At 34.5% G+C, this 24184-nt stretch overlaps 1 protein-coding gene and 1 long non-coding RNA gene across 2 annotated transcripts; one reads left to right on the top strand and one right to left on the bottom strand.

The window, feature by feature from the left end:
- Positions 1–716: 716 nt before the first annotated feature.
- LOC306644696 lies at positions 717–5402 on the top strand. Its single transcript, XR_013759444.1, has 2 exons — positions 717–5104; positions 5146–5402. It is a non-coding gene; the product is annotated as an uncharacterized lncRNA (long non-coding RNA).
- A 74-nt stretch (positions 5403–5476) lies between these two features.
- On the bottom strand, positions 5477–23352 carry SEC22B (SEC22 homolog B, vesicle trafficking protein). The gene is made up of 5 exons (XM_079111843.1): positions 23113–23352; positions 17346–17455; positions 14249–14409; positions 11245–11391; positions 5477–7413 (listed from the first exon to the last, which is right to left on the bottom strand). The coding sequence occupies exons 1-5, from the start codon at positions 23185–23187 to the stop codon at positions 7259–7261; spliced, it is 648 nt and encodes a 215-aa protein (XP_078967969.1). The 5' UTR covers positions 23188–23352; the 3' UTR covers positions 5477–7258.
- Positions 23353–24184: the final 832 nt, after the last annotated feature.

Below are 24184 nucleotides of genomic sequence, written 5' to 3'. Positions count from 1 at the left end.
CTGGGTGGTAAGATTCCAGAGAGACAGGCATGACTACACTGGTCACAAATGTTTATCTTTAACAATTATAAGTCATAATGTTAACAGTGATCCAGTACAGTATACTTACTGGTCATTTTGAGGTTCAGAAAATCCTTAAAACCAATTCTGCTTTTTTAACCTCCTTTTATCTTCAAATAATCCATAAGTAGGTAGAACAGATATATTTGCTTTTTCCACATGAAGAAACCGAGGCACACCATGCCTAAATAACATCTAAAGTACTACTGCTAGAGTAGTGAGCTAGGCCTAAAAGTTTTGTGTTCCGTCCCACGTTCAATGCTCTACCATTTTTCACCTGCTGCATGCATGTGATACAAGCAAACTGTCTGTTGCATTTTCATATAAATCTCTAACACTCTTCAGCAATGTCCATTTTACACTGCACAGTTCAACTAACTGATAAAAATAAATATGCTGCTTTGAATATGATTCTAACAAAAATATGCTGTAGCAAAAACAAATACAAAATTTATATAAATTCCTCCAAGAAAGTGGCTGGGCAATAGCAGGTCTTACACTGCTTTGGAAGTTCTTTGGTGTCTTTTTCTTTTTAAAAGAATCTTTAAAAAGCAGAATTTTTATAACATACTTAAATCCCAACTGTACTACTGGGAAAAACCTGAGAAAACTGAGACAATGAAAACAAAACAAATAACAACAAAGAAAAACCAATTTGAAAGTCAAAGTACTTTTATTTTGAAGTTCTAAGTGCATAAGTAAACATATTGAATAATGCAAATAGGCTAAAGAAGAGAAACACAGAGAAATATAATCTTCAGTACTTTTATTGTCCCTGCATGCTCAGTCCAACGTACCTCACTGCCCACCTAAACAACCTACAAGGGAAAAATTGGGAGTTTAGCAGGTGCAAACTCCCATCAGTAGGTCAAAATTAAGCCTTAAACCAGTTTCTTAACAGTAGCATGGTAAAAAGATTACCTCATATAGCATATTGATTAAGGTGTTTCTCACTGAACTGAAACCACTTTTTCAGATGAAAAGTTGACAAGTAGTTAATGGATAATAAAAAGTTCATTAAATAATATCTATACAACACAAAAGCAACTATAGGCATGATGGTCAACTAGAAATATTCCCAGACTGAGATCTGCTGGTCTACTGACTTTTGTGCTTTTTCTCCTAGTCGAATGTGCCTTTGTTTTCTTTCCTTCTTTACCTGCTTGCCTTTCAATTGTTTCTCCTCCAAAGAATCAATTTCACTTGCTATATTTCATCCCTTTTCTCCAAAGTGTTCACTATATTATCTAATTGATCCTCTTTTTTGTTCTGACTTTTTTAGCGTGCTTCTTTTATCCTCATTCCTTTAAAGGCCTATACTGTTTTTCACCACAGGTTTTTTTTTCTTTTCCTTTCAAATTATTATTTTAAAAAAAGGGCATAAATTTTCGTAAGTCAACATATTTATCCTGCAAATATTTGCTGGGTACCTCCAATGTGTCAGTACTGAATACAAGGATTTGAATATACAAATAATTCGTCTCCATCTCAAAAACACAAGTACACACCAACTGATATTTTTAAATTGGTAATTTTGGTTTAAAAAAATTTTTTTTAGTTGTTGATGGACCTTTATTTTATTCATTCATTTATATGCAGTGTTGAGAATCAAACCCAGTGCTTCACACATGCTAGGCAAGTGCTTCACCACTGAGCCACAACCCCAGCCCATAAATTGGTAATTTTGTGCTAGAAATATGAACATAATAATGTGGGAGGATGGAACCCTAACTTCTCCCAGGTCATGAGAATGTTAGAAAGGTTTTATAAAGAAGATATCTGAGTTAGGTTTTGGGAAGGTGAGCAGAACTTATCAAACTTACAGGGAAAAGGACAGGAGGAAAATATTCTAGAGAAAAGGTACAGAATGAATCACGGCACAAGGCAAGTTATTTGACAGTTTAGAAGAGCTTAGATTATTTGGTTTGAGTGAAGCAAAATACAGGTGGTGGAAAGTGGTAAAATATGGGTCTGGAATGGTACAGTGGAGCCACATTGTGGACTGGAGTATGCGATCTCTTTCTATAGGAAATGGGTGTGATTAGCTTTTTTGGAAAATTTCTGATATTACGGTAGTATTGGGGCCAAAGAGGGACACATACAAGGAAGGTAGTAAGGACACTACTGCAAGGATCCATGTTAAAGTTAATAAGTGCTTGACTCCAAGAAGGTGAAAAGAAAATGGCAGCAAAAAATTTGGGTCCAGAACTTAGTGAAGAGGTATATTTGGGATTAATCACTAATATAGGTGAAGCCCTAGATAAAGAGCTTTTCCTTGAATTCTTGCATTGTTTGAAATTTTTTGCAAAAGGATTCCTTGAAGCAGGGGTGTATATCTTTGCTGACTTAAGGTGTGCTGAATAAAAAACAGAGTATTAAAGATTAAATAACGCCTAAAAATAAGTAGTAAATATAAGATTCAGTTGATTTTGAAGCTCTGGTTTATAGAAGCAAAGCTGCAACACAATGTTAACATGGAAATGAAAACCACATGGGAAATGAAAAAATAAAATGGTAGAGGATTAAATACGTAACAGGAAGAGAGGGAAACAGAAGATAATGGGTAAAAGGAAATGGGAAAAAGTAAAGTTTTTTTTTTTTTTTTTTAAAGTGAGTGGAGTTTGCACTTTGCTAAACTATTAGTGAATCAGATATAGAAAACTGTTGAATCACCACTGAGATTAAATGAAAAGTGGAGTAAATAAAATACGGGAAGATATACATTATAAGCTAAGTGTGGAAAAGGGCAAACAAAATCAGCAAAAGTTATTTAGAAAGAATAAAAGGAAAATGATAAAGTAAATAAAAAAGGATAGTAAAATGAAATTATAAAAATATACAAAACTTCAAAATAAGCATATGCTAATAATAGGACAAAGTAAAATGCTTAAGACAAACATGTCTATGTCATTATTTAGGAGTAGTAAATAGTGCAGTATAGTGATTAGGTACATTGATGCCTTGGATTTGATTTTCTGTATTTCAACTTGCTAGCTATGTAGCCTTGAGCAAAGAAAACGGCTACAAAGATTATAATACCCATAAAATGTCCAATACTTAGTACTCAACAAATGAAGATTATGAGAGAAAAAATTAGTCCAGTGTATATTACTATATCGAAGTCCAACCTCCAGTGATTTTTCTAATCTAAAACATGGATTGTTACAGCAGTTGAAATAAACTTTTTAAGAACTAAATGACTATAAATTGCCTGAGACAGCTTTACTAAAAGGGTCAATCCTGCCTGGCAATAAGGAGTAAGAACAGGATGTGAAATTCAATTGGCTCATTCTTTGTTAAACTATGTCAATTCATAGTAAAATATTTCCTTGGTGGGAGAGTTACCTTAACAATACAAGTTATTTGGTCCAATTAGTTAATATGCAATCATAGAAATAACATCCATATAACTATGGTTTTTGCCTTCCGGTTGTACTGCCTGAAAAATACCCCACCAAATGGGGTTTAGTCAGTTGTGCTAAACACACTAAAAGCCTTGATAGTGTGTTCAACACTCAAGCTTAGTACAGAAGTGAAAACTGAGGTGGAAGTTTTCACTACCATAAGGAATAGTGAAGTACCAATAAGGCAGAATTTAAATTATGAGGTATTTCACTATATATGTTTTATTAAATCCTATGTATACAGAAGTGACTTCTTTTTAACTTGGCTTTGTAAGAAGACATCTTACTAATAAAAGTAGAAAATAAAAATTTCAAAATTCTTAATTGTGATATAGAGAAACTACAACAACAACAAATCAGCAGAACCGTATCTCTGAAAGCCATACAGGGAAATATTTGATATAAGCACACTGGTACAGTTTTTCAAGAATACATCTCATTCAAAAAGTTAGTTTGAACTATAGAATTTTTCCAACTCACCACAGCTAGACAGTGTTCAAAGCCTCTGGGTTCTTAGCCTTTTGAGTTCCACATCCTATATATCTGGAGTTCTTATTTGAGGCATCATGGACCACTAGGTCACGAAAAGGCTTTAGGGTCCTTGAATAGCCTGAAATGGTTTGTGACATTTGGTATGCATGTACATAAGAATATTTTCTGGGGTAAAGGCACATACATTTCATCAGATTTTCAAAGATTTCTCACAAAGTTTAATAATCATGGTTAGACACAGATGTGTGTACAATGTGCCAGATATAATTCTCAACCCACTGCAATCTGGCTCTGTTCCCAGCTCTCTGGAATCACTTCAGCCTGTAGGATTAGGTTTCTGGTTGTTAAATTCAAAATACATTTTTTTGGGTACTTACTTTATTTGATTGTTTAGTAGTTCAGGACTCTGTTTAAAGGAACTGATTCTAAAACCCAATTGCCTAGATTCAAATCTTTGCTCTATCACTCTTTAGCTAGGTGACTTGGGCAATATACTTAATGTGCCTCTGAGCAGCATCCTTTGTAAAGTTTCTTTATTCATAGAATGATGTGAACATCAAAAGGTTCAGTCAATGCAAGAATCATTTAAAAAGCCCCTAACAAAGAAAGTGTTATGTAACAGCTTTCGGTATCTCTAATCACTCTTTTCTTGAAAATCACTTAAAACTGGCCTAATTCTTCCTTTTATGAGTCCTTGGTTTTAACTCCCTATCTCTCCCTTTTCCCTCTCCAAAGTATCTTTTATGTCATGGTCAAAGTGATCATTTGAACCATAATATAAAGCCATCCTGTGCTATAGCCTTTAATAAAGTCTAAACTCCTTAGCATTATAGACAAGTCTATACAGTGTATCATTCTAGTTCTTCCTTATATCTGAATTGTCTCTACTTATCTCAAGTTATGCTAAACCAAGTTGTTAATACTCCCAAAATGTGCCTCTCTCTACATATGTCTTGCACATACCATTAACCCGACATGCCCCATTCTCCTTCTCTTGAAACAAATTGTCTCCTTTCTTAATGTGCCTCCAATAACTTCACACAGTATTTATCACATTCTATTTTAGATGCCTGTTTGACTGCTGATAGAATTCATTTAGTTAAATCTTCCCACTAGCTCCTATTAAGAACAAAGGGGGCTAGGCAGTGGTGCAAGCCTATAATCCCAGCTACCTGAGAGGATGAAGCAGTGTGCCAAGTGTAAGGGCCAGCCTGGGCAACTTAATGAGACACTGTTTCAAAATAAAACATAAAAAGAGCCAGGGATGTAGCTCAATAGTAAAGTACTCCTGTGTTCAATTCCCAGTATGGGGAAAAAACAAATAAAAAACCCAAATGGGAATGTATTATATGAATCTTGTCTTCTCATTTTTCTACTACCCTGATCTTAAACCACTTTCTTATTCCTTGATTCTTCATTATCCCATCCTTTCAATTAGTGCAAGGAGATTAGGTGGAAATGTACTTAGAAAGGATATGCGTACATAAATTAACTAGATAACAAAAACTTCACACTGAAGGGAACATTCTAGAAGCATTTATTCCATTACTGACCACTAGGTTCCACCATGCAACTTCTCAACAATAAACTGCCACTCTCTATTCCTAACAGAAGCACCAAATGCTATGGTACCACTACCTAGGTTTTCAGTTTTATTACCAATTATCATCAATTAAAGGATATGCCTTTTAGGGACTTAAAAGCACTTATTCTCTATAAAAGAACTTCATATTTCATGCACAAAACTCCAATTGGCAGATATAGGTTTATAATAGAAGAAAAAAAATATTCTAGTTCTGTAAATTATCAGAAATAAAATAAGCATTTCTACTTGCCTTGTTTTAAGGAAATAAGATTATATTTTTCTACCAAGAATCAGGATAGTGGTTCTGATGATCCTTTAAGGTTATAAAACTGCTTACTAAAGTTCCCTCTAAAGATGTTAAGAAGTTGGCTTATTTTCCTGTACAATTTAAAGAAATATTTGCAGTATGTGTAGGAGTTATAGGTTATATTGTAGACACTGGCAATAATATTCAAAAGGCCTATTCTCCCCTTTTAAAAAATTCCATGTCAGAAGGTAAAAGGAAATCCCCATTATCCCTGAGTGAAAAAGGAAAAAAAAAAAAAAAAATATATATATATATAGGTGCTTTTATTGGTTAATAGAAGCCATTGTAAATGAGTTATTTATTTTTAGAACATTCTTAAAGATTTTGCATAAACTGAAACAAGAATGAGGGGCTCTCGGAGTTTCTTAGATAAAAGTAGCAGTATAACTAGTTCATCTGCAGAAGATTTCAAATTTAATTAACTATATAGCTGAACAGTTTCCACTTTGAAATGTGAGAATATCCTGAGAGGATGTTTATGGTACATAAAACTAATGGATAAAGGGGAATTTTAAAAAATGTTAGCAGGAGAAAAACACAGTAGGGAAAACTATAATGTAAGTAAGGGGCAAGACAAAGCTGTAGTACTAGGCTGGGCCTTTCTTCTCTTTAAGCCAGGGGCCTCTAGCCATCCTATGCTACACCCCTGCTGTTATAGTAATATAAACCAAAAGCAGTGAAATAAAATTAATTATAACCTAAACTAATTTAAGTCTTTTGTTTAAAGAGTAAATGAGAGAAAAATTGTAGCTTCTTAATCAAGGAGTGCTTTATAATTTCACGGCATCTTAATATAATTCATTTAACCCTACAGCAATTGTGCAACAAGCAAAGTATCATAAAAGGAAAACAACAAAGGTTAACTCCTATAGGGGCCAACAGACAGGATTGGTGCAGCACAGTAATTAACCTTCACATACTTGGAGTCTTGTTTGAAAGGCATCAAAAACTCAGATTACTGAAAAATCACAAATGTCACCAACAAAAGGAATGTTGATTAAAGTCAAAAGAACGTCCCAAAGGGCTGCCTTCTTTGAAGGAATTTCAGAATGTTGCTAGCACAGGTTGGCTACTTAAATCTCACTGATGGCTCCATTAGAGAATGAGAATGCCCAGTCAGTGCTGTTTTAAAAATGTACTGGGAGGGGAAAAACAAAACAATCTACTGTTCCCTAATGTACATGGCTTAGCACCCAGAGAAAGCCTCTGCCCCCAAGAGACTTTCCACATAGGGTTAAGCTTCAATAAATGAGGCGTACTCTTTCATTTTCAGGATGTCTTTTCTTGCAAGGTCTTTAGAGGCAGAAGTTCCACTTGGATTCTAATACACATTCCTGTGAGCTCAGCTTCCTGAAAACATACACCTGCCAGGTTCTAGGTTCTCCCTTACCAATGACTGGATTCACTACTTCACAGCCACCAGAATCGCACATACACTATTAACATGATGAAAAATACAGCTACGGCTGCAAGTTTGGCATAAGTGGAACGCATGTTCAAGTACTTCGCATCCTGGCGGTATTTCTTGGACAGACTGGACAAATTGTTGGCCTTTGAATCCAATGCTGTCAGAGAGGAAAAAGGAAACCATTAGCTAGTCTTAGGAAGTATTTTATCAACAACATTAAGGCATAAAAATAACCAAAATGAGAGGCATTATATTAACAATGAAACCTAAATTTTCATTTTTATTTTAAGGGTAAGGTTGCACATATTGAGTAACTCAAAATTGAAGTACTATAAGATTTATAATATATTTCTAAATTGTCTGACCAAATTATGTGCAAAATTATTGAGGCTGTATAGTGAGGTGGTCAGGAGCACAAATTTTGGCCTTAGACTCTGGTTCATATATTAGCTGCACCAACCATGTATTGTTGGTCAAGTCACTTAACCTCTCCCAGTTTCTTTTTAATATTTTTTTTAGTTGTCCATGGACATTTATTTACACGTGGTGCTGAGAATCAAATCCAGTGCCTCATACGATAGGCAAGTGCTCTTACCACTGTGCTACGATGTCAGCCCCCTGTTTTTTTTAATCTATAAAATGTAACAGAAAAATAACAAAAACTACCATAAGATCGTAGGTACATAAGATTGCTTGTAAAGTGAGCACAATGCCTGCACTTATGATAAATACTTGACAAACATTAACTGATATTTTTCTAACAATTATCATTTTTATAATATTTTAATCATAATCTTATCATTATAATATTTTAATGGTCTAAATCACATTATATCATATTTTTAAAAATTTTAATCCATGTAAGATTAAGAATCAAATAGCTAGAAAATTCAGTTAATCAGACACAGTGTTAAACTACACTTGAATGGTATAGTTAAAAATTTCTGAGATGTTCCACATAGAAGAGACTATTATGAAGTTTAAACTATAAGAAGTTATATTTTAATAGGCATAGGAAAGTAAAATTGTAACTAAAATGTAGTAACAGGATCTAAAAAAAAACCACCATAGGTAGTAAATTGCCCTCCCCCAACCTAGAACACTGGTAATGCTATTATCTTCTAAACTGTTACTGAGTACTTAGAGAGATAGCCAGACATAAGCTAGGTCAGATTAAAACATAAAACATATTTAAATAATGAAAAAAACCTCTCAGTTTGACATAAATTAATTATGATCAAACTTTTCATTTCTTCAAATTTTTACAAAACATTTTGCAATCTCAATTTGTTTATTCTCCCTTAAGATAATGCAATTGGAAGATTTGGAATTGCTTAATAGAGACTGGTTTTGGTTGAGAAATGTAGCATTACTTAATGCAAGCATGATAGTCACATCTGAATTTAGAAACTGATCATATGAGTAAGAAAAAAAAAACCTAGTCATGAAAAAAAGCAGTTAAAAGGATGTGAAATAACCAGGACAATGATCAAGAGTCTTTCTATCTAGTCTACTAGAACATACCCTGCATTGGACAGAATTTTACTGTTTTTACTGCTATATCCCATGTACCCAGAACAGGCTTGACAGATAATCAATGCTCAATAAACATTTGCCAAATAACTCTAAATCTGCTGAGAATAACTGGGCAGAGGAACAATTATTAGGTCATATGAAAAGTGATAGTTAAGAGAATTCCGCAATAAACAAACATTTTGAAACACATATCATAAAGACAAAGCCTCTACTTGGAGAAGTCATTTAGCAAGTATTTATGCTATACAGTAGAACCATATGAAGTGGCAGAAGATTCAATGATGATCAAAACATACATGATCCCTACCTTTATGAAATTTATAGTCTTGTAGTGGTAACACCATTGAATGAAAAAACAACCCAGAGCTTAAAAGATAGCTGTATTAAGCAGGTAAAAAAAACGCGTAATTTAATTTTGCTGAAAGAATCCACAGGAACACTTCTTAGTCTTAACTTTAAAGCAGGCTATCTATTAAATTAGAAATTAGAAAGAGAAGAAGGTATAAAAGATTTATTCTTTTGAAGAAGCTTAAAGAGGAGGAAATATTCTTTGAAGTAGGCTAATCTCTCTACTGTCCTTTAAATATGCTGTTCTGATTTTTTTTCTTCTACTTAAAATACTTCTTGTCTATGTAAATTCAGAAAGCTTTTCCTGTTCACTTCACATTTTTATATATCCTTCTATATTAACATAGCTCTTGTTACCTACATATCCATTTAAAGTTAATGTACACTGAAGAAGGCCAAGGATACTAAAGGACAATGACTCCTGCTAGATATTAGCAGTGTGATTTTTAGTAGGCCACATAACTTTTCAAGGTCTTTGCTTTTTTATTTGTAAGATTGGTTTGATATCACCCATTACACACAGAACAATTATGAAGATTAAATAAGATACATGTAAAACTTCCCCAGAAGATTAGAACAAATAAATGCTCAATAGGTGTTTATTCCCTTACACTGTCTGTTAATTACTCTCTGAGACTGTTTCTTATCTCCCGAACCAGATGAAACTACTTAAGGTAGACATAAACTTCTTTTCAAATCAGCATATCAGCCTTTTAGAAAACAACAAAACACTATAGAAGAATTCTTTACATTGTTGATAAGCTGATAGACATAAAAATTTTGGATTTAAGAAAAACCTTTGTGCTAACTCTATTTTTATCTTAGAAACTCTAAGTCTATTATGAAAAAAAAAATTCTCAAAATTTGATAGAGTGTAAAGGTATATGCTAGGATAACTGCTGACTACTAACAGTAAAGTTTTGGTTCATAGTAAAGGAAACCCCATTTAGTAATGTGTAGTAAAGATGAATTTAAGAAATACTTATTAATGGGTATATAGTGAAAGAGAGAAAAACAGTATGTGAAACAGATATAGAATTCATAAAATACTATCTTTAAAGAGTTTATATGACCACCTCTAACACTTGAGTAATGCTTAACCATCAGCTAAATACATATATGTATTTTAACCTTACTTTACTTTATTATCTACAATTTTAAAACTACTATAGGTAATTTAATCCCAAGCACTACACACATACAAAAAATTACTATAGGTTAAAAAAATGCCTAATTTTACATAAATATGTAACCAATTTACTTCAAATATATTTAAGTATCTATATTAAATACATAGTATATATTATAAATATGTAATAAATTTGTATATTTAAGTTAAATTGGATAAACATATGTATACCACACAATCATATACTACAAAAACATGTAACTAAATGTTTTAAGAGTTTAAAGTACAGAAAAGATTAATGTGACGTAGGCTGTAAGGATCAAGGAAGGTTTCTTTGAAGAATCAGTTCTTGTCTACATCTTAAAGAGCAGATCTGTACAGTGAGAATGGACCATTAAGAATGGTAAGGAAGCTTACCAAGCTAAGATAGAATGAGAGATGTTTGCATCCTTGTTTTCCATACATAGAGTATACTGCCTTATACACAAGAAGCACTTAGTAACAATGACTGAATGAATGATAAGTAAGTTGGGGACAGACTAGATCTTATCTTATGGTCTCAGATTTAAAAGTTGTTCAGCAGAGGAAGTGAAGTCTTCATTTTATAAAGATTGATCTAGCAGTAGTAAAGTCTCTCAAACAGGCTATTCATGGATTCCACTGCAATAAGTCTTTTGACATCTTCCTCTCATATTTCTTTTTATTTTCCTTAACTCATACAAATGTTTCTGTACCTAATTTTGTAAATTTTTGTAAAGAGTAATTGCTTCAAATACGTATGAGTCCTTTACACTGTTCTAACTCAACAAAAACTAATCATGTTAGGAAAAAAATGTATCATACTAGAAGCTTTGTAATGTAATCTATTTCTGAGACATGAATTCTTAACAGTCCTAGGAAGAATGTGACTACAGTAAAAATAAGTTATCCTTGACTATGGTACCTCTTTATAAGACTCGTATTGCTTTCAGATACCTGAGAGTGCTTCTCCTCGTTGTAACACTTCTTCAATATTGGCCACCATGATTCTCTGTACATCTTGCAATTCAGTGTTGATGGAACCTAGATTTCTCCGAGCACGACTGTCAATGTAAAGCTTCTTGGTTTTCTGAATGAAGGTATCTAGAACAATGAAGAAAAGTGACCATTAACAACTCCTTTCAAGTTCCTCACACTACTGAAGTAGGGAATCAGAAGTTCTGAGTTTATTCTTGGATTTGCCACTGTCCGTGGTTTAACCAAGCACACAGGGTGAGCATCAAAATCTAGGCTTTGATTTCTTCATTTGTAAAATGTAAAGCTATAACTAGGTGACCATTCAGGGGATATGAGCTTTGGAGAATTCTGAATAAGACGTATTTGCTATTAGACTTCTTACAGAAGTAAAGACCACTATAGTAAGCCTTTCCTAAAAACAGAAAATTTCAAACTATATGTGGTTTCATTATTTATTCTACAGAGTTCTCAAAAGGATGCCGGTAACATTCTACTATCATTATAGTCTAACAAGGCAAAAGAGTTAATGATTACTAAAAAGTTGACAATGCTGCCTTAAAGTATTTTCTTTAACATATTTTCCTAATGTTACCCCATTCTTAAATTTTGGGTAAAGAAAGCATGTAAATGGGAATTTCCCAAAATACCAATGTAAAACTGCAGTCTCATCCATCTTTAGCCAATATTGGTGTTTCTCAAAACTAAGAAGAATGATTTATCATTAAAGATACTTTCAACTTTTGGTAAAAACCTGAAGTTATATGTGCTAGACACCCTTCACTTGCCTCTTTGGATCCCTTCCACCCTTTTGCACCTTGCTTTCTGTCTTAGGAACTTGACCTATATGGCATACATCAATGGACTCTTTAACCTCTGGCTTCCAGCAAGGATCAGGCAATGAAGGAGCCCCAAGAGTAGGAAACGTTTGGAACAGATCAGTGATATCAAGGTACTTATTCCCAACTACTTCCTGAGAAGTCACTTTCAGCTGGCAACAGTATCTCTCTACTAAAAGTTACAGCTCCTCTCAAGCTGGTTTCTCCTATAAATTTCTTCTTTTTAGTTCCAAAAACGGCTCCTTCCTTAGATGCCTTCAGGTCTAGGATGGTAATAACTACCTTGTTAGCTTAAAAAAATTTTGGGGGGGGGGGTACCAGGAATTTAACTCAGGGGCACTGGGTCACTGAGCTATGTCCCCAGGCCTATTTTGTATTTTATTTACAGATAGGGTCTCACTGAGTTGTCTGGTATCTTGCCATTGCTGAGTCTGGCTCTGAATTCATGATCCTCCTGTCTCAGCTTCCCAAGCTGCTGAGATTACAGATGTGCACCACCACATCCTGCACTACCTTGTAACTGACTGTAGATTACTATTCCTTAGTTCCCTTATAGCTCATTCATATCTTCACATATAGCCAGCTAAGCTTGTCTGAGTGTACCTTCTATTTCCTGTGTGACCTTGATACATGCATCTTATATTTTCTTTGGGTTTACTGAACTGAACCGTTATTATCTATAAAAAATAAAATCTGAACAACTGACATTATATAAATTAGCTTTGGGAGAATTTATAGTTATGAAACACTACAATATTTTGCCAAACTTTTAATTTCTACAAGGCAAGATGACCCAGTTATCTAGCAAATTTGAAAGACTTCAGAAATTCTAAATAAAATTACTTTTACTTTAACTAAAAATTTCAGTAATGTGGGGCTGGGGTTGTGGCTCAGTGGTAGAGTGCTTGCCTCACATCTGTGAGGCACTGGGTTCGATTCTCAGCACCACATATAAATAAATGAATAAAATAAAGGCCCTCAACAATTAAAAATATTTTTTTAAAAATTTCAGTAATTCAGTATGATCCTACTTATTATTATTCCTTATACTTCATGTTTTTAGGACATTTTCTTTGATCTGTGGCCATCAGATACTTTACCAGGTCTGACTAGTCCTGAATCTTTTACAAGTATAGATACTCATACTCACTACTTCTGAATACAGTAAATATTAGTCTCCAATCAATACCACATCTTCTAGTATTTTTTTAAATTAGAGAATCTTTTTCTACTAAAAGAAACAAAATACCATTTTTTCTAATTTCCAAATTCTGATCTCCATAAAATGAGTCAATATTAGCATGTGCATAGAGTTGGAGGAAAGAAGACTTGACTGTTTTAAGCCAATCAAGTATAGCTTTATGCATAGCTCTTTGTCACAAATGTCCCTTATTGGTGGTGGTGTATCCCTGTATTCCCAGAGGCTCTGGAGGCTGAGGCAGGAGGATTTTGAGTTCAAAGTCAGCCTTAGCAAGTTAGCAAGGCCCTAAGCAACTCAGTGAAATCCTGTCTCTTAAATAAAATATAAAAAACCTGGGGATGTGGCTTGGTGGTTAAGCACTCCCAAGTTCAATCCCCAGCACCTAATCCCCAGCACCCAAAAAAAAAAAAAAAAAAAAAAGAAAGAAAAAAAAAAGCCCCTAATGAAGAATCAAGTCAAACAACAAAAAGGACAAAAGGCAACAAGATCAACAGGAAAAGACAAATATAACTAGAAAACAGTGCTTCCAAGAAGGGAGCCTCATTCATTCAAAGAGACAAAAAGGTCATGTGTGGTGGCACATGCCTGTGATCCCAGCAATTCAGAAGGCTGAGACAGGAGGATCTCAAAAGTTTGAGGACCACCTTGGCAATGAACTTAGTGAAACCCTGTCTTAAAATAAAAAACAAAAGTACTGGGGACATGAAACTCAGCGGTAGAGTGTCCAGGGTTAAATACCAGTACCACCAATAAACGAAACGAAACAAAACACAACCAAAGAAAGAAAGGGACAAAAAGATGTAGGATGAGAGAAGAGGGTGAAGCCAAACTTCTAGTAAGTAAACATAAAGGGAAAAAAATGTGTCAAAATTTTATCAGTGTAACAAATAGCTTCTCCTCTATATTGTTTGTTCCCCTAACAAGGAAGTGAGGGGCTTCAACTTACCAAACTCAATAAAGGAATAAGGTCTAGACACAGTAGGCACCTTTTTCCCATGCTGTTCATCAAATTCTGAGTGCAAATCCTCTAGGTAGGCAAAAGCCAACTTCTTAGGAAAGGCAGCTTCACACAAAACCAGATAACACACTCCCTGCTCAATAATGTAGCTGGAGAGACAAAAAAGCAAGACAAGTTGTTTATAAAGTTAATAGTACTTCAAACTTGTTGAAGCAAACTCTCAGGACCATATAAATTTGTGAAAATGTCTAGCTTTAAGCCTTTGAGGCTGGCCAAGAGAAAGTCAATTTCAAACCACAAATTCTCAGAATCAGAAAACTTACTTCTTCCCATTATGAGACATATATCCCAAAAGGACTATTTTGACTCATTATAATTGTTTATTCATTATACAATTCTTGAACTAACATATATCATCTACTCTTTGATTCTGTAAGTAAACTAGAATACATATATTAAATTCCTTCTAGTCACAAAGTAATACTGGAAATTTTTGTAGATACCTAAAAGCTAAAAGTTAAACTGCATATTATTTACTGGGTACATAAAACAGAGGCCATGGAACTAATAATGCTGTCTGATTTCCATGATAAGAAAACTATAATCAACTGGAAACTATCGAACAACAGAATTGGCTTCCAATTGTGTTAGCGAGTTCCCTGGATTATATGACTACATGTATGAGATATTCTTGGGAAAAGATTAGGCTATGAAGGAGCTTCCAAACTTCTTTTTTTTATAGTATTCTTATTTTTTAAAAAAAATATTTTTAGCTGTAGATGGACATAACAACTTTATTTATTTATTTTTATGTGGTGCTAAGGATGGAACCCAGTGCTTCACATGTGCTAAGCAAGCACTCTACCACTGACCCACAACACCAGCCAGCTATAGTATTCTTTACTTTAGCAAACATTATATTCAAAAGACCAGTGTGTACAGATTATATCAGAGGTTCTTCCGTTTAAATAGGAATTTAAGGGCCAAAAGCATTATATGAACTCCCATCCTTGCTCTACGTAACACCTGAGGCATACTAGGGCTTCACAGAAGACAATTTAAAGGCCCCTTAAAATCATACTAATAATGCTGCTGTCCTTTCACTTGCTTGGACATTTGAATAACAGTTCTCCTTGCCTTCAAGCTATACCATCCATCTTATACACCACCAATTTTATTTCCTGAAAATAAGTAGGACCCCAAATTACCTTGTTTACAAATTCAAGAGGTTCTCCAATACCTATGAAATAAAATCATACTACTTGAAGTATTTATAGCCCTTCAAAAGAAGTATAAGCTACTTTCTACCACATATTCTAATACACCAAATGGCAAGCTGTTTTCTAACAAGCTTGGTTTTACATTTTTAAACATCTTTATGAACTTCTACTTAGGCTATCATTTCTAACTGTAATGCTCTTTTATATACCTGGAGAAATTCTATTCATTTTATATGCTCAATTGTATTATAATTTTTTTTCTGTGAAATTAATTTCTCTGCTTTTTCTCTTCCTCTACCTGCTTTTTTCAAGTTAACCCCTACAAATGGGAATTTACTGTTCCTTCTCTTCTTTCCCAAAGCATCCATATTGCATTACAGCATTTCTTGCCCTGAAATATTATGGTATGCTTGTTAATGTTTCTACCTGCTAGTAAAAAGATAAGCTCATTAAAGGTAAGGATATTAAAAGGAAGACTTAACACAAGGTCTGGCAAAGAATAAACCTTTAAAAATAGCTCTCTGGTAGAAATAAAAGATATGAGATGATGAACATTCTAAAGGAACCAGAATCCCTTAATTCTATAAGAACTTTCCTAAGTCTTCTGTTTCCTAACCCAAGGTAGAGATAGTCATTTCCTCAGTATTAATAGGAGGCTGGTTCCTGGACCTCTATGGATACCAAAATCCAAGGATACTCAAATCTCTTACATACCAATAAATATGTAAGAACAATTGTATCATATAATTAATTTACATAATTGCATAATTACATTGCTACTTTGCCCAGGCTGGGGTCAAGAAAGCTTCCTGCCTCAATGTCATGAGCAGTTGTGATTATAGGTGTGTACAATTGTGCCTGGCTAACTGACTGTTTTTTTGGTGTTGAAAATTAGATTTATATAAAATGTTTTAGATACTATATAAGTTGATGCCTTATAAAATGCAATGTCTACCATTTTCTTAATCAACAAGCCAGGGTTTTGTTTTTATTTGCCTACATTTACTTACTTACTTACTTGTCTTTGATAAATGGCAGTATTTGGAATTTTTAATTTTTAGTTAAACCCAAAAGATTCCTCTTGGGTCCAAACTATTTTACTGAGTCCCTAAAATGGCAAAGATTTTTTAGCTGATCCCTTTTATTTTCCTGTGATCTTGTAATTTTCCTGATTTAACAGGTTCAAATTTCACATGTACTGAACATTTAATATCAGTTTTTTATAAATCATTTAAAATGTAATAAAGTACCTTTGATCCCTCTCTCAGTTGTACGATTATTTTTACCACTGACTGAGATGCTTTTAAACTTTTATAGTTTTTTCTAAATAACTAATATTTATTGACTATTCCCTTCGTGACAGGTAAGTAATATACATGGGTTTCCTTTAAAATCCTTATAAAACTTCTATAATAATTTGCCCTATTTTATAGAGGAAACTGAAGCCTGAAAAGGTTATGTGAATTGTTCAAAGTTACAAACTGATGAATGGCTGAGCAAGAGTACTAACTTACACATGTCTGGCTCCAAGACATTACTAAAGTAAGAAGTTATCTACCATTGTATGATGGGTACAGAACTTTTTAGACACAGATTAAGAAGTTAAATTACTGTAAGCATGTCCATAGAAGTTGCTCCCATAAAGAGACTATATTTTTCAAGTTATCTTTAATTTTAAAAGACCATCACGGGCTGGGGAGATAGCTCAGCTGGTAGAGTGCTTGCCTGGCAAGCACAAGGCCCTGAGTTCGATCCCCAGTACCGCAAAAAAAAAAAAAAAAAAAAAAAAACCATCACAATTCTCATAAGGTGTCACACTGTATTTTATTCATAAATGATCATAAAGAAATCGGGACTATACTCACTGAAAAGTCATGGCTCCTGCTTCCAAGGTACATCTGGTAGGGGACTGTTCATTCAACTTTCGAAAGAGTTGCTTAGCCTGGCTCTGATACTGTTGAAGGTCCCGGCCAGACTGAAAGAAGACACCTTCATTTAAGAATTTTCCACACAAAAAGCTGGGTCAATCAGTGAGAAGCATCATGATATCTGGAGGACACTATGTGAATAAGGTCCTTAATTTACGGCTCAATAAGATTCATTTTAATGAGAGAAAAATGATCTATTTTTAGGACAAAAGACCTAACCCCTACTTCAAAATCATATTGATTATTTGCTAAGAAGCAAAAGTATGTATCTTAACTACATTTCTGGCACTCTTCAGTGTTCTTTCCACTATTAGGTCAGTACCTTTCTCCTAACCCATTTCATTTGCACAGTTACTGGCACAGAATGACACAGGATGTGCTATAATCAGGAGAAATTTATGACTGACAAATCTTATTTTTATGCTGGCATGTCAAGCAAAACTTTTCACAAAGCTTTACATGATTAAGAATTTAAGCAAAACTAAATGTATGCACTAATAACTACAAATTATATTAACACAAGAGTGCAACTAGGCAAAAATGAGTAGGGGTATAATCAGGATTGGAAAGTCAAATATCATTTATGTATAAATCTATTTGGTTCTCTGTATGGATACCAAGTTTGAATACTGAGGAATATGTTCAAAAAAGTGAAAATAATAACATGTCAGTAATGTAATTATAGTCATATTTCCCTAAAGGATTTGGATAATGTTATAATTAGTTAAAAGTGGGGAGTGAGGGTTAGTCTACTGGAGAAATAGTGTCACTACTTTCTTTCTGCAGTGCTGGGGTCTCATGCATACTAGGCAAATGCTCTAGCATTGTAGTAGTGTCATTTTGAAAGGAGAAAATGAAGAATAGGAAGCAAACACATTATTTATTCATTTGTATACTAACTGCGGGAAGGAAGACTTTCTGTTGGTTATGATCTGAATGTCTGCATTTCCCCAAAATTCATGTTGAAAAAAAAAATTTTTGTTTTTGTACCAGGGATTGAAGCCAGGAACACTTAACCACTGGGCTGCATACCCAGTCCTTTTTATTTTGAGACAGGGTCTTGCTAAGTTTATTAGGGCCTCACTAAATTGCTGAGACTGGCTTTGAATTTGCAGTCCTCCTGCTTCAGTATCTTGAGCCCCTGGGATTACAGGCATGTACCACTGCACCTGGCTCATGTTGAAATCTTTTTTTTTTTTTTTTTTTTTTTGGTAATAGGGATTGAACTCAGGGGCACTTGACCACTGAGCCACATCCCCAGCCCTATTATTTAGAGAAAGGGTCTCACTGAGTTGCTTAGTGCCTCGCCATTGCTGAGGCTAGCTTTGAACTCGTGATCCTCCTGTCTCAGCCTCATGAGCCACCGGGTCATGTTGAAATCTTAACCCCCAGGTGATATACCATTCCTGAGAACACAATGCTGACACAATCCTTTTGGTTAAATAATAACATTTCTGGTATACTTATATGATATAGTACCATGTACTCATTAAAACAATGTCATATAATATATAATGATATCAGACAATGTTCATCAGATACTGGTAAGTGAAAAAAATCAAGGTCAGTCTTACAGGATTGTCCATTATTTAATTATACACAAACACATGGATGCACACACAATTAAGGTCACACACCAAAAGGATATAATGAGTATAGATTATAGGTAATAATCACCATTGACATTTTGGTCTTTTTGCTTGTACATATTTACTAAACTTTCTAAATAAGCATGAATTAATTTTGCAATGGGAAAAATTATTCATTCATTCATTCATTCATTCCTTTTTATTGAATATTTGCACCCAGTGTATGATGAGCAATTCTGGTTTGTGAATTTAAGGCAAGATGGAATTAAAAAGATTCTTCAGAAATAGGTAAATGAAATTAAGTGATCACTTTCTGCCAGGCCCTGTTTTAAACACTTTATATATAATTTAACTCCTTTAATCTTCACAAGCACCCTAGGAGATGGTTATGCCAATTTTATGTTTGATAAGTCAAAGTGCTGCCAAGGACTCTAGATCAATAAAAGATGGAGTGAGGATTTGAGCCTTGGTAGTCTGGCTCTAGAGCCTCCTGCTCAAAACATTATATATACCACTTATATTATTTGAATTTCTTTAATAGTAAACATACCTTCTAGGTGATGTTTTGCTAATTCATAGGAAATGCTCAAGAAATCATGTGACAACTTTTGATACAGATCTCACTAAACAAAATAATGACTAATTTACAGACTGACCTTTAGTTTGCTTTCAGTGTCAAAGTCATGAAGGGCTCACAGTCAGCTAGTTCACCTAAAAATATTTGAATGTCCTGATTCTACTTTCTACCTCATCTAGAATAGATTAATGAACTTTATACAACTTATAATGATAAGATATCTACTGGTAATCCAATAATGAAGTGGATGAGAATAAATGGACAAATTGTATAAAACACTTGAAGTTATTAGACAGCATATTTAGGATTTTTCTCTCTATATCACAAAAAGTACAAGATCATTTTTGTTACACAACCACAAAAGTTTCATTGCTGTCACCTAGGACAGCTGAACAACTAGTTCTATCAAATATTATCTTTTGCCTTAGTAAGAACATTTAGTTAAGCTCTTATAATTTAAAAATCCCTATTGATCTCAGCTGGTCAAAGTCCAGCAGAATAAAGAACTAACCATTTTTCTCTATAATTTACCTTAAACGATTGGGAGAATGAAGCTATGTAACTGTACAACAGACTATTTTTTGTTTTGTTTTGGTTTTTTAGTTCCTTGGTGGTTAGATCTAATACCTTCTTGAAGTCTAAACTGCCCTCCACAGAGCCAGTGCAAAATTAAAGAGAATACAATCATTTTAAGGTAGAACAGAAAAGTGGATGAAGAAATTGCAAATGTCCTAAAAGGAAAACACCACAAAAGGAGTAAAAGAATACACAGGATATTAGTTAGAGGGTTTAGGTTTGTGAAGAAAAGCTCATCTCTCTACCAGCCCTAAGCCTAAATTCCTAGTTAAGCACAGAGGAAACACTGTGTATAAATTCTCTTTGTTATTTTGAGAATTTTATTCTCAATTGTATAATCTGAATAACTTTTAATTTCTAGTAATAAGGCAGCTTGTACAGAGACTGGTACCTAGTAAACACCTAAAATTATCAGTCACATAGTTGAAAGCACTTTGAATTACTTGGCTTGGACAATTAAGGTAAATATAAATCTATTTGGTCAAGATAATCTGTTTCTTAAAAAGTTACTTCTGAACTGGTAAGGAGTGACTATATCATCAAAAGTCTTAGAACAAGGCAGTAGAATACAGTGATTAGGCACTAAGGCTCCAGTCTAAAGACAAACAGATACTGATTAAAAACTGGTGGTTCTCAACCTGGGATGATTTTACTCCCAAGAGGACATTTGGCCATGTCTAGAAATATTTTAAATTGCTGTGAGGAAGGGAAGAAGGTGGTGCTACTGCCATCTGGAGGTAGAGGCCAGGTATGTTGCTAGACGTTCTACAATGCACAGGAAAGTCCCTCACAACAAAGAACCCAAAATGTCAACAGTGCTGAGGTGAAAAAACCTTGATGAAAACTTCCACTATTCTACTTATTAGCTGTATAAGTAAACTATTCCCCATAATCCTCACAGCTTCTTTATCTATAAATAGGGATAATTATAGAATCTATTCTAATACGATGGGTGGGAGGATTAAATGAAATAATGCATTTAGGCTTAGTACAGTACTTAGTATGCAGTAGGCCCTCTATAAAAGTTCTCTACATAATTACAAAAGTAAAAGTTTAAGTCTAGGACTCATATTTGCAGACATTAAAAGTTTTTTAAGAGACACTTTATTACTTAAAAACAACATTTCTAGAAGAAAATGATCGAATTATAATCACAAAAATATTTTTGTGTAAAATTTGTCAATGAACAAAGCACCCATCTTAGTAAACCAATGCCAAATTAAAATTAAGAAACAAAAAATAACAAATCAATTTTTTCTTTTCAATAAAGTATCGAGGCAGAGTAGGGGCCCTCTAATAGTAAGAAAACTCAAATCCACTTTGTATTCTTTGCCCATAATAGAATTAAGTGCAAAAGTTGGAAAACTAGCCAGATTCTGCCCCTTTCTACTTCACTGTCATCCCTCATAGGTAAAATATTTCTCAAACTACATGTCCTTCAGAGAAATTTCCCCACACTATCTCCCTTGTTCAATCATGTTCTTGGGCTCGTTTGAATAATTACGCTTCTCCTGCAGAGTGGTTCTAGAAATTCTTAACAAAAGTGGAGAATCAACAGAAAAACATTTCACAGCTAAAATTCAAGATAAGATATATTTTTCACAATTTATTTCAATGAGTAGACTTTGGTGGAATAAATAAAATGTATTTCACTTAGCATGACCTGCAACTTTATCATCTGTTTCACTACTCCCTTAAAAGTGATAATAAACAAATTTACTATCAAAAAAAAAGTCATAAAATCAAATATTAGAGTTCCTTACTAACAGACCCTTCTGTCAGCTTAGATATCATTTCTGGGAAGATTTTTCTGATCTTAGATATCTCTGTCGAGCCACAGAAACTTCTTCCCCTTTCATAATGGTTCTACTAAGTTACAATTGTTTGTTAATTATTTGATTTTTCCACTAGACTGTAAGCTCTATGAAAGTAGATCATCCCTTGCATTAACAAAGTGCCTGGCACATTTGATGTACTAAGTTTTTTGGTTTTGTTTTAAATGAGTACCATAAATGAAGAGTACAAGAAAAGGAATGCACAGAATGTTTTTCCTCCTAGGAATTTATCCTTTTTATGCCTCAAGTTTTTAAAAATCTACTTAGGTTGTATGAGAAATCAATATAAAATAGACTACTTTAAATAAGTTATATAAATTCTGTTCTCAACCTGCCTTCTTCAGGGACCTCCCAAGCATGTTCCAGAAACTTATCTCACACCAAAAATCTCCCATGTGATTCTAAGTCACAAAGCATTTTCCTTTTAAGATAACTGGAGGAGTTGTTAATCAATTCAATAAATTTCTGAACACTTACTAGCATAAAGTTGCTGTTGTAAAAGCTAGAGAGAACACAAAGAGGAGTAAGACCTGTAGTTTGTCTACTAGGAAACTCAACTTACTGAAAGACAAAGCAAAATAACATAAGGTACAATGAATTTCTGGAATTTGGTACTGTTATTGGGGGAGATGGGAATTGTGCATACCCTTGAAAGAAGGCACCATAATGAAATTTAACAACTGCATATAAGTGGCAATATTACCTCACCCACTTTCAAAAGATGTCAGTAAGCTAGGTCAAGGATCAGGAGCTACAGGGAAACGAGTTGAACTTAGGAGCTCATTTTTACTAGGATTTGTGTCAACGGCCTTATTAGCAGCAGAAAATTATAAGTCCTAACTTTGTAACAAAGTCCCTAAAAAGTCACAGAACACAATTAGTGATTACACTTAGATCAAACCTATTGCTTTTCCAAAGTACTTTTCTGAAGAGAAACGGGTCACACAAAAATCTGTCTTCGCCTTTAGGAAAGATTTTTCTCTCCACTACTGAAAGAAAAGAGCACTTCTGACCGGTCGGGAGTGCCTGGCAGGTCGCAATGGTCTCCCGCTTCCTAAGAAGGAACCGACGCTGAAAGCAGCGCGTTCGCGGGGACTTGGGGTCGCCAGGATCTGGTAGTGGCTCACCTGTTCGTCCTCCTGCATCGAGGCGGCCAGCGGGAGCCCGTCTGCCACCCGGGCAATCATCGTAAGTAACACCATCTTCACTGGCTACAGGGACCCCACACTGGCCCGGGCAGCCTCAGGCGTAGTCCTCACTTCCTCCGCGGCGGCTGCAGTCACACCTCTACCTCAGTTCCCTAAGACACAACCGCTTGCGTCTCCGATTCCCGCTGAGGTGGCCGGAAACTGCTCAAGAGCTTTCCACTACCGGTCCTCAGAATTGGCGTCCCACCGAGAACCACAACTACAGAACATTAGTTCCGCCGTCTCTCCTCCTACCTTTATAAATTTCCCAAGTACCGCCCACTTTTCTGGATTTTTGAGCTTCCAGTAAATCTCGCTCCTCAAGTGGGGTAGCAACCGAACTGAAACGATTTTCTAGCTCTTCATTCTTTTAAGTTTTGGGAGTTCTTCATACTTTTAAGTATTGGATAGGAGAGTGGGAGTTAGTAGGTTGTTAGATGAAAGGTATGTGAAAGAACTGAATCAGGCTATATTTTTCATATTTAATTTTTCTATCTTATAGAAAATTATATGTATTATATGCAGAATATTTTCTATGTTTGTATATCTCCAGGCAGAGATTTTTTTTTTCTTGGTTGCATTTTTTTTTTTTTCAAGATGCATCCCCAGGTTTTTGGACAGTTTCTGGTAAGAGGTCAGTAAATAATGTATGTATGAATAAATGAAAAAGTACAGGACTTCAGAGATACCTACGTCGGTCAGCCTACCGAAATCTGGGCTCTCACCTTCATGAATCATGCTATGCAGCAGGGTAGTCTTATGGGAACTTCCAGTGGCTGGGCATTCATTCCATATTGGAACATCCTCTACACAACTGAATTTAAGGAACTATTCCCAGTTCTCTGTTCTTTGACATCCCCATCTCTAATACCTCAGGAATATTATTCACAGAGTTTTTGAGAGAATCAAAAGAAAATATAGGAGCCAGAACTTCATAAAAGAGAAGTTGTACAAAATGTATTTATTGTAACATATTAATAACACCTACTCTTAAATGTTTACAGTTGGTGCT

This window comes from Sciurus vulgaris (assembly GCF_902686455.1).
Source record: "Sciurus vulgaris genome assembly, chromosome: 1".
Classification (NCBI taxonomy): Eukaryota; Metazoa; Chordata; class Mammalia; order Rodentia; family Sciuridae; genus Sciurus; species Sciurus vulgaris.
The sequence above is the reverse complement of the archived record's forward strand: the minus strand, read 5'-3'. Positions and strand labels throughout refer to the sequence as shown.

Bases quoted from the DNA above. Each gene is read 5' to 3' on its own strand.
- SEC22B (XM_079111843.1), bottom strand. From the start codon at position 23,187: ATGGTGTTACTTACGATGATTGCCCGGGTGGCAGACGGGCTCCCGCTG. The intron at 14,410-17,345 runs GTGAGTATAGTC...TTGTCTCTCCAG, and splicing joins GCAGGAGCCATGACTTTTCA to CTACATTATTGAGCAGGGAG. The intron at 11,392-14,248 runs GTAAGTTGAAGC...TCATTGTTCTAG, and splicing joins TTATTCCTTTATTGAGTTTG to ATACCTTCATTCAGAAAACC.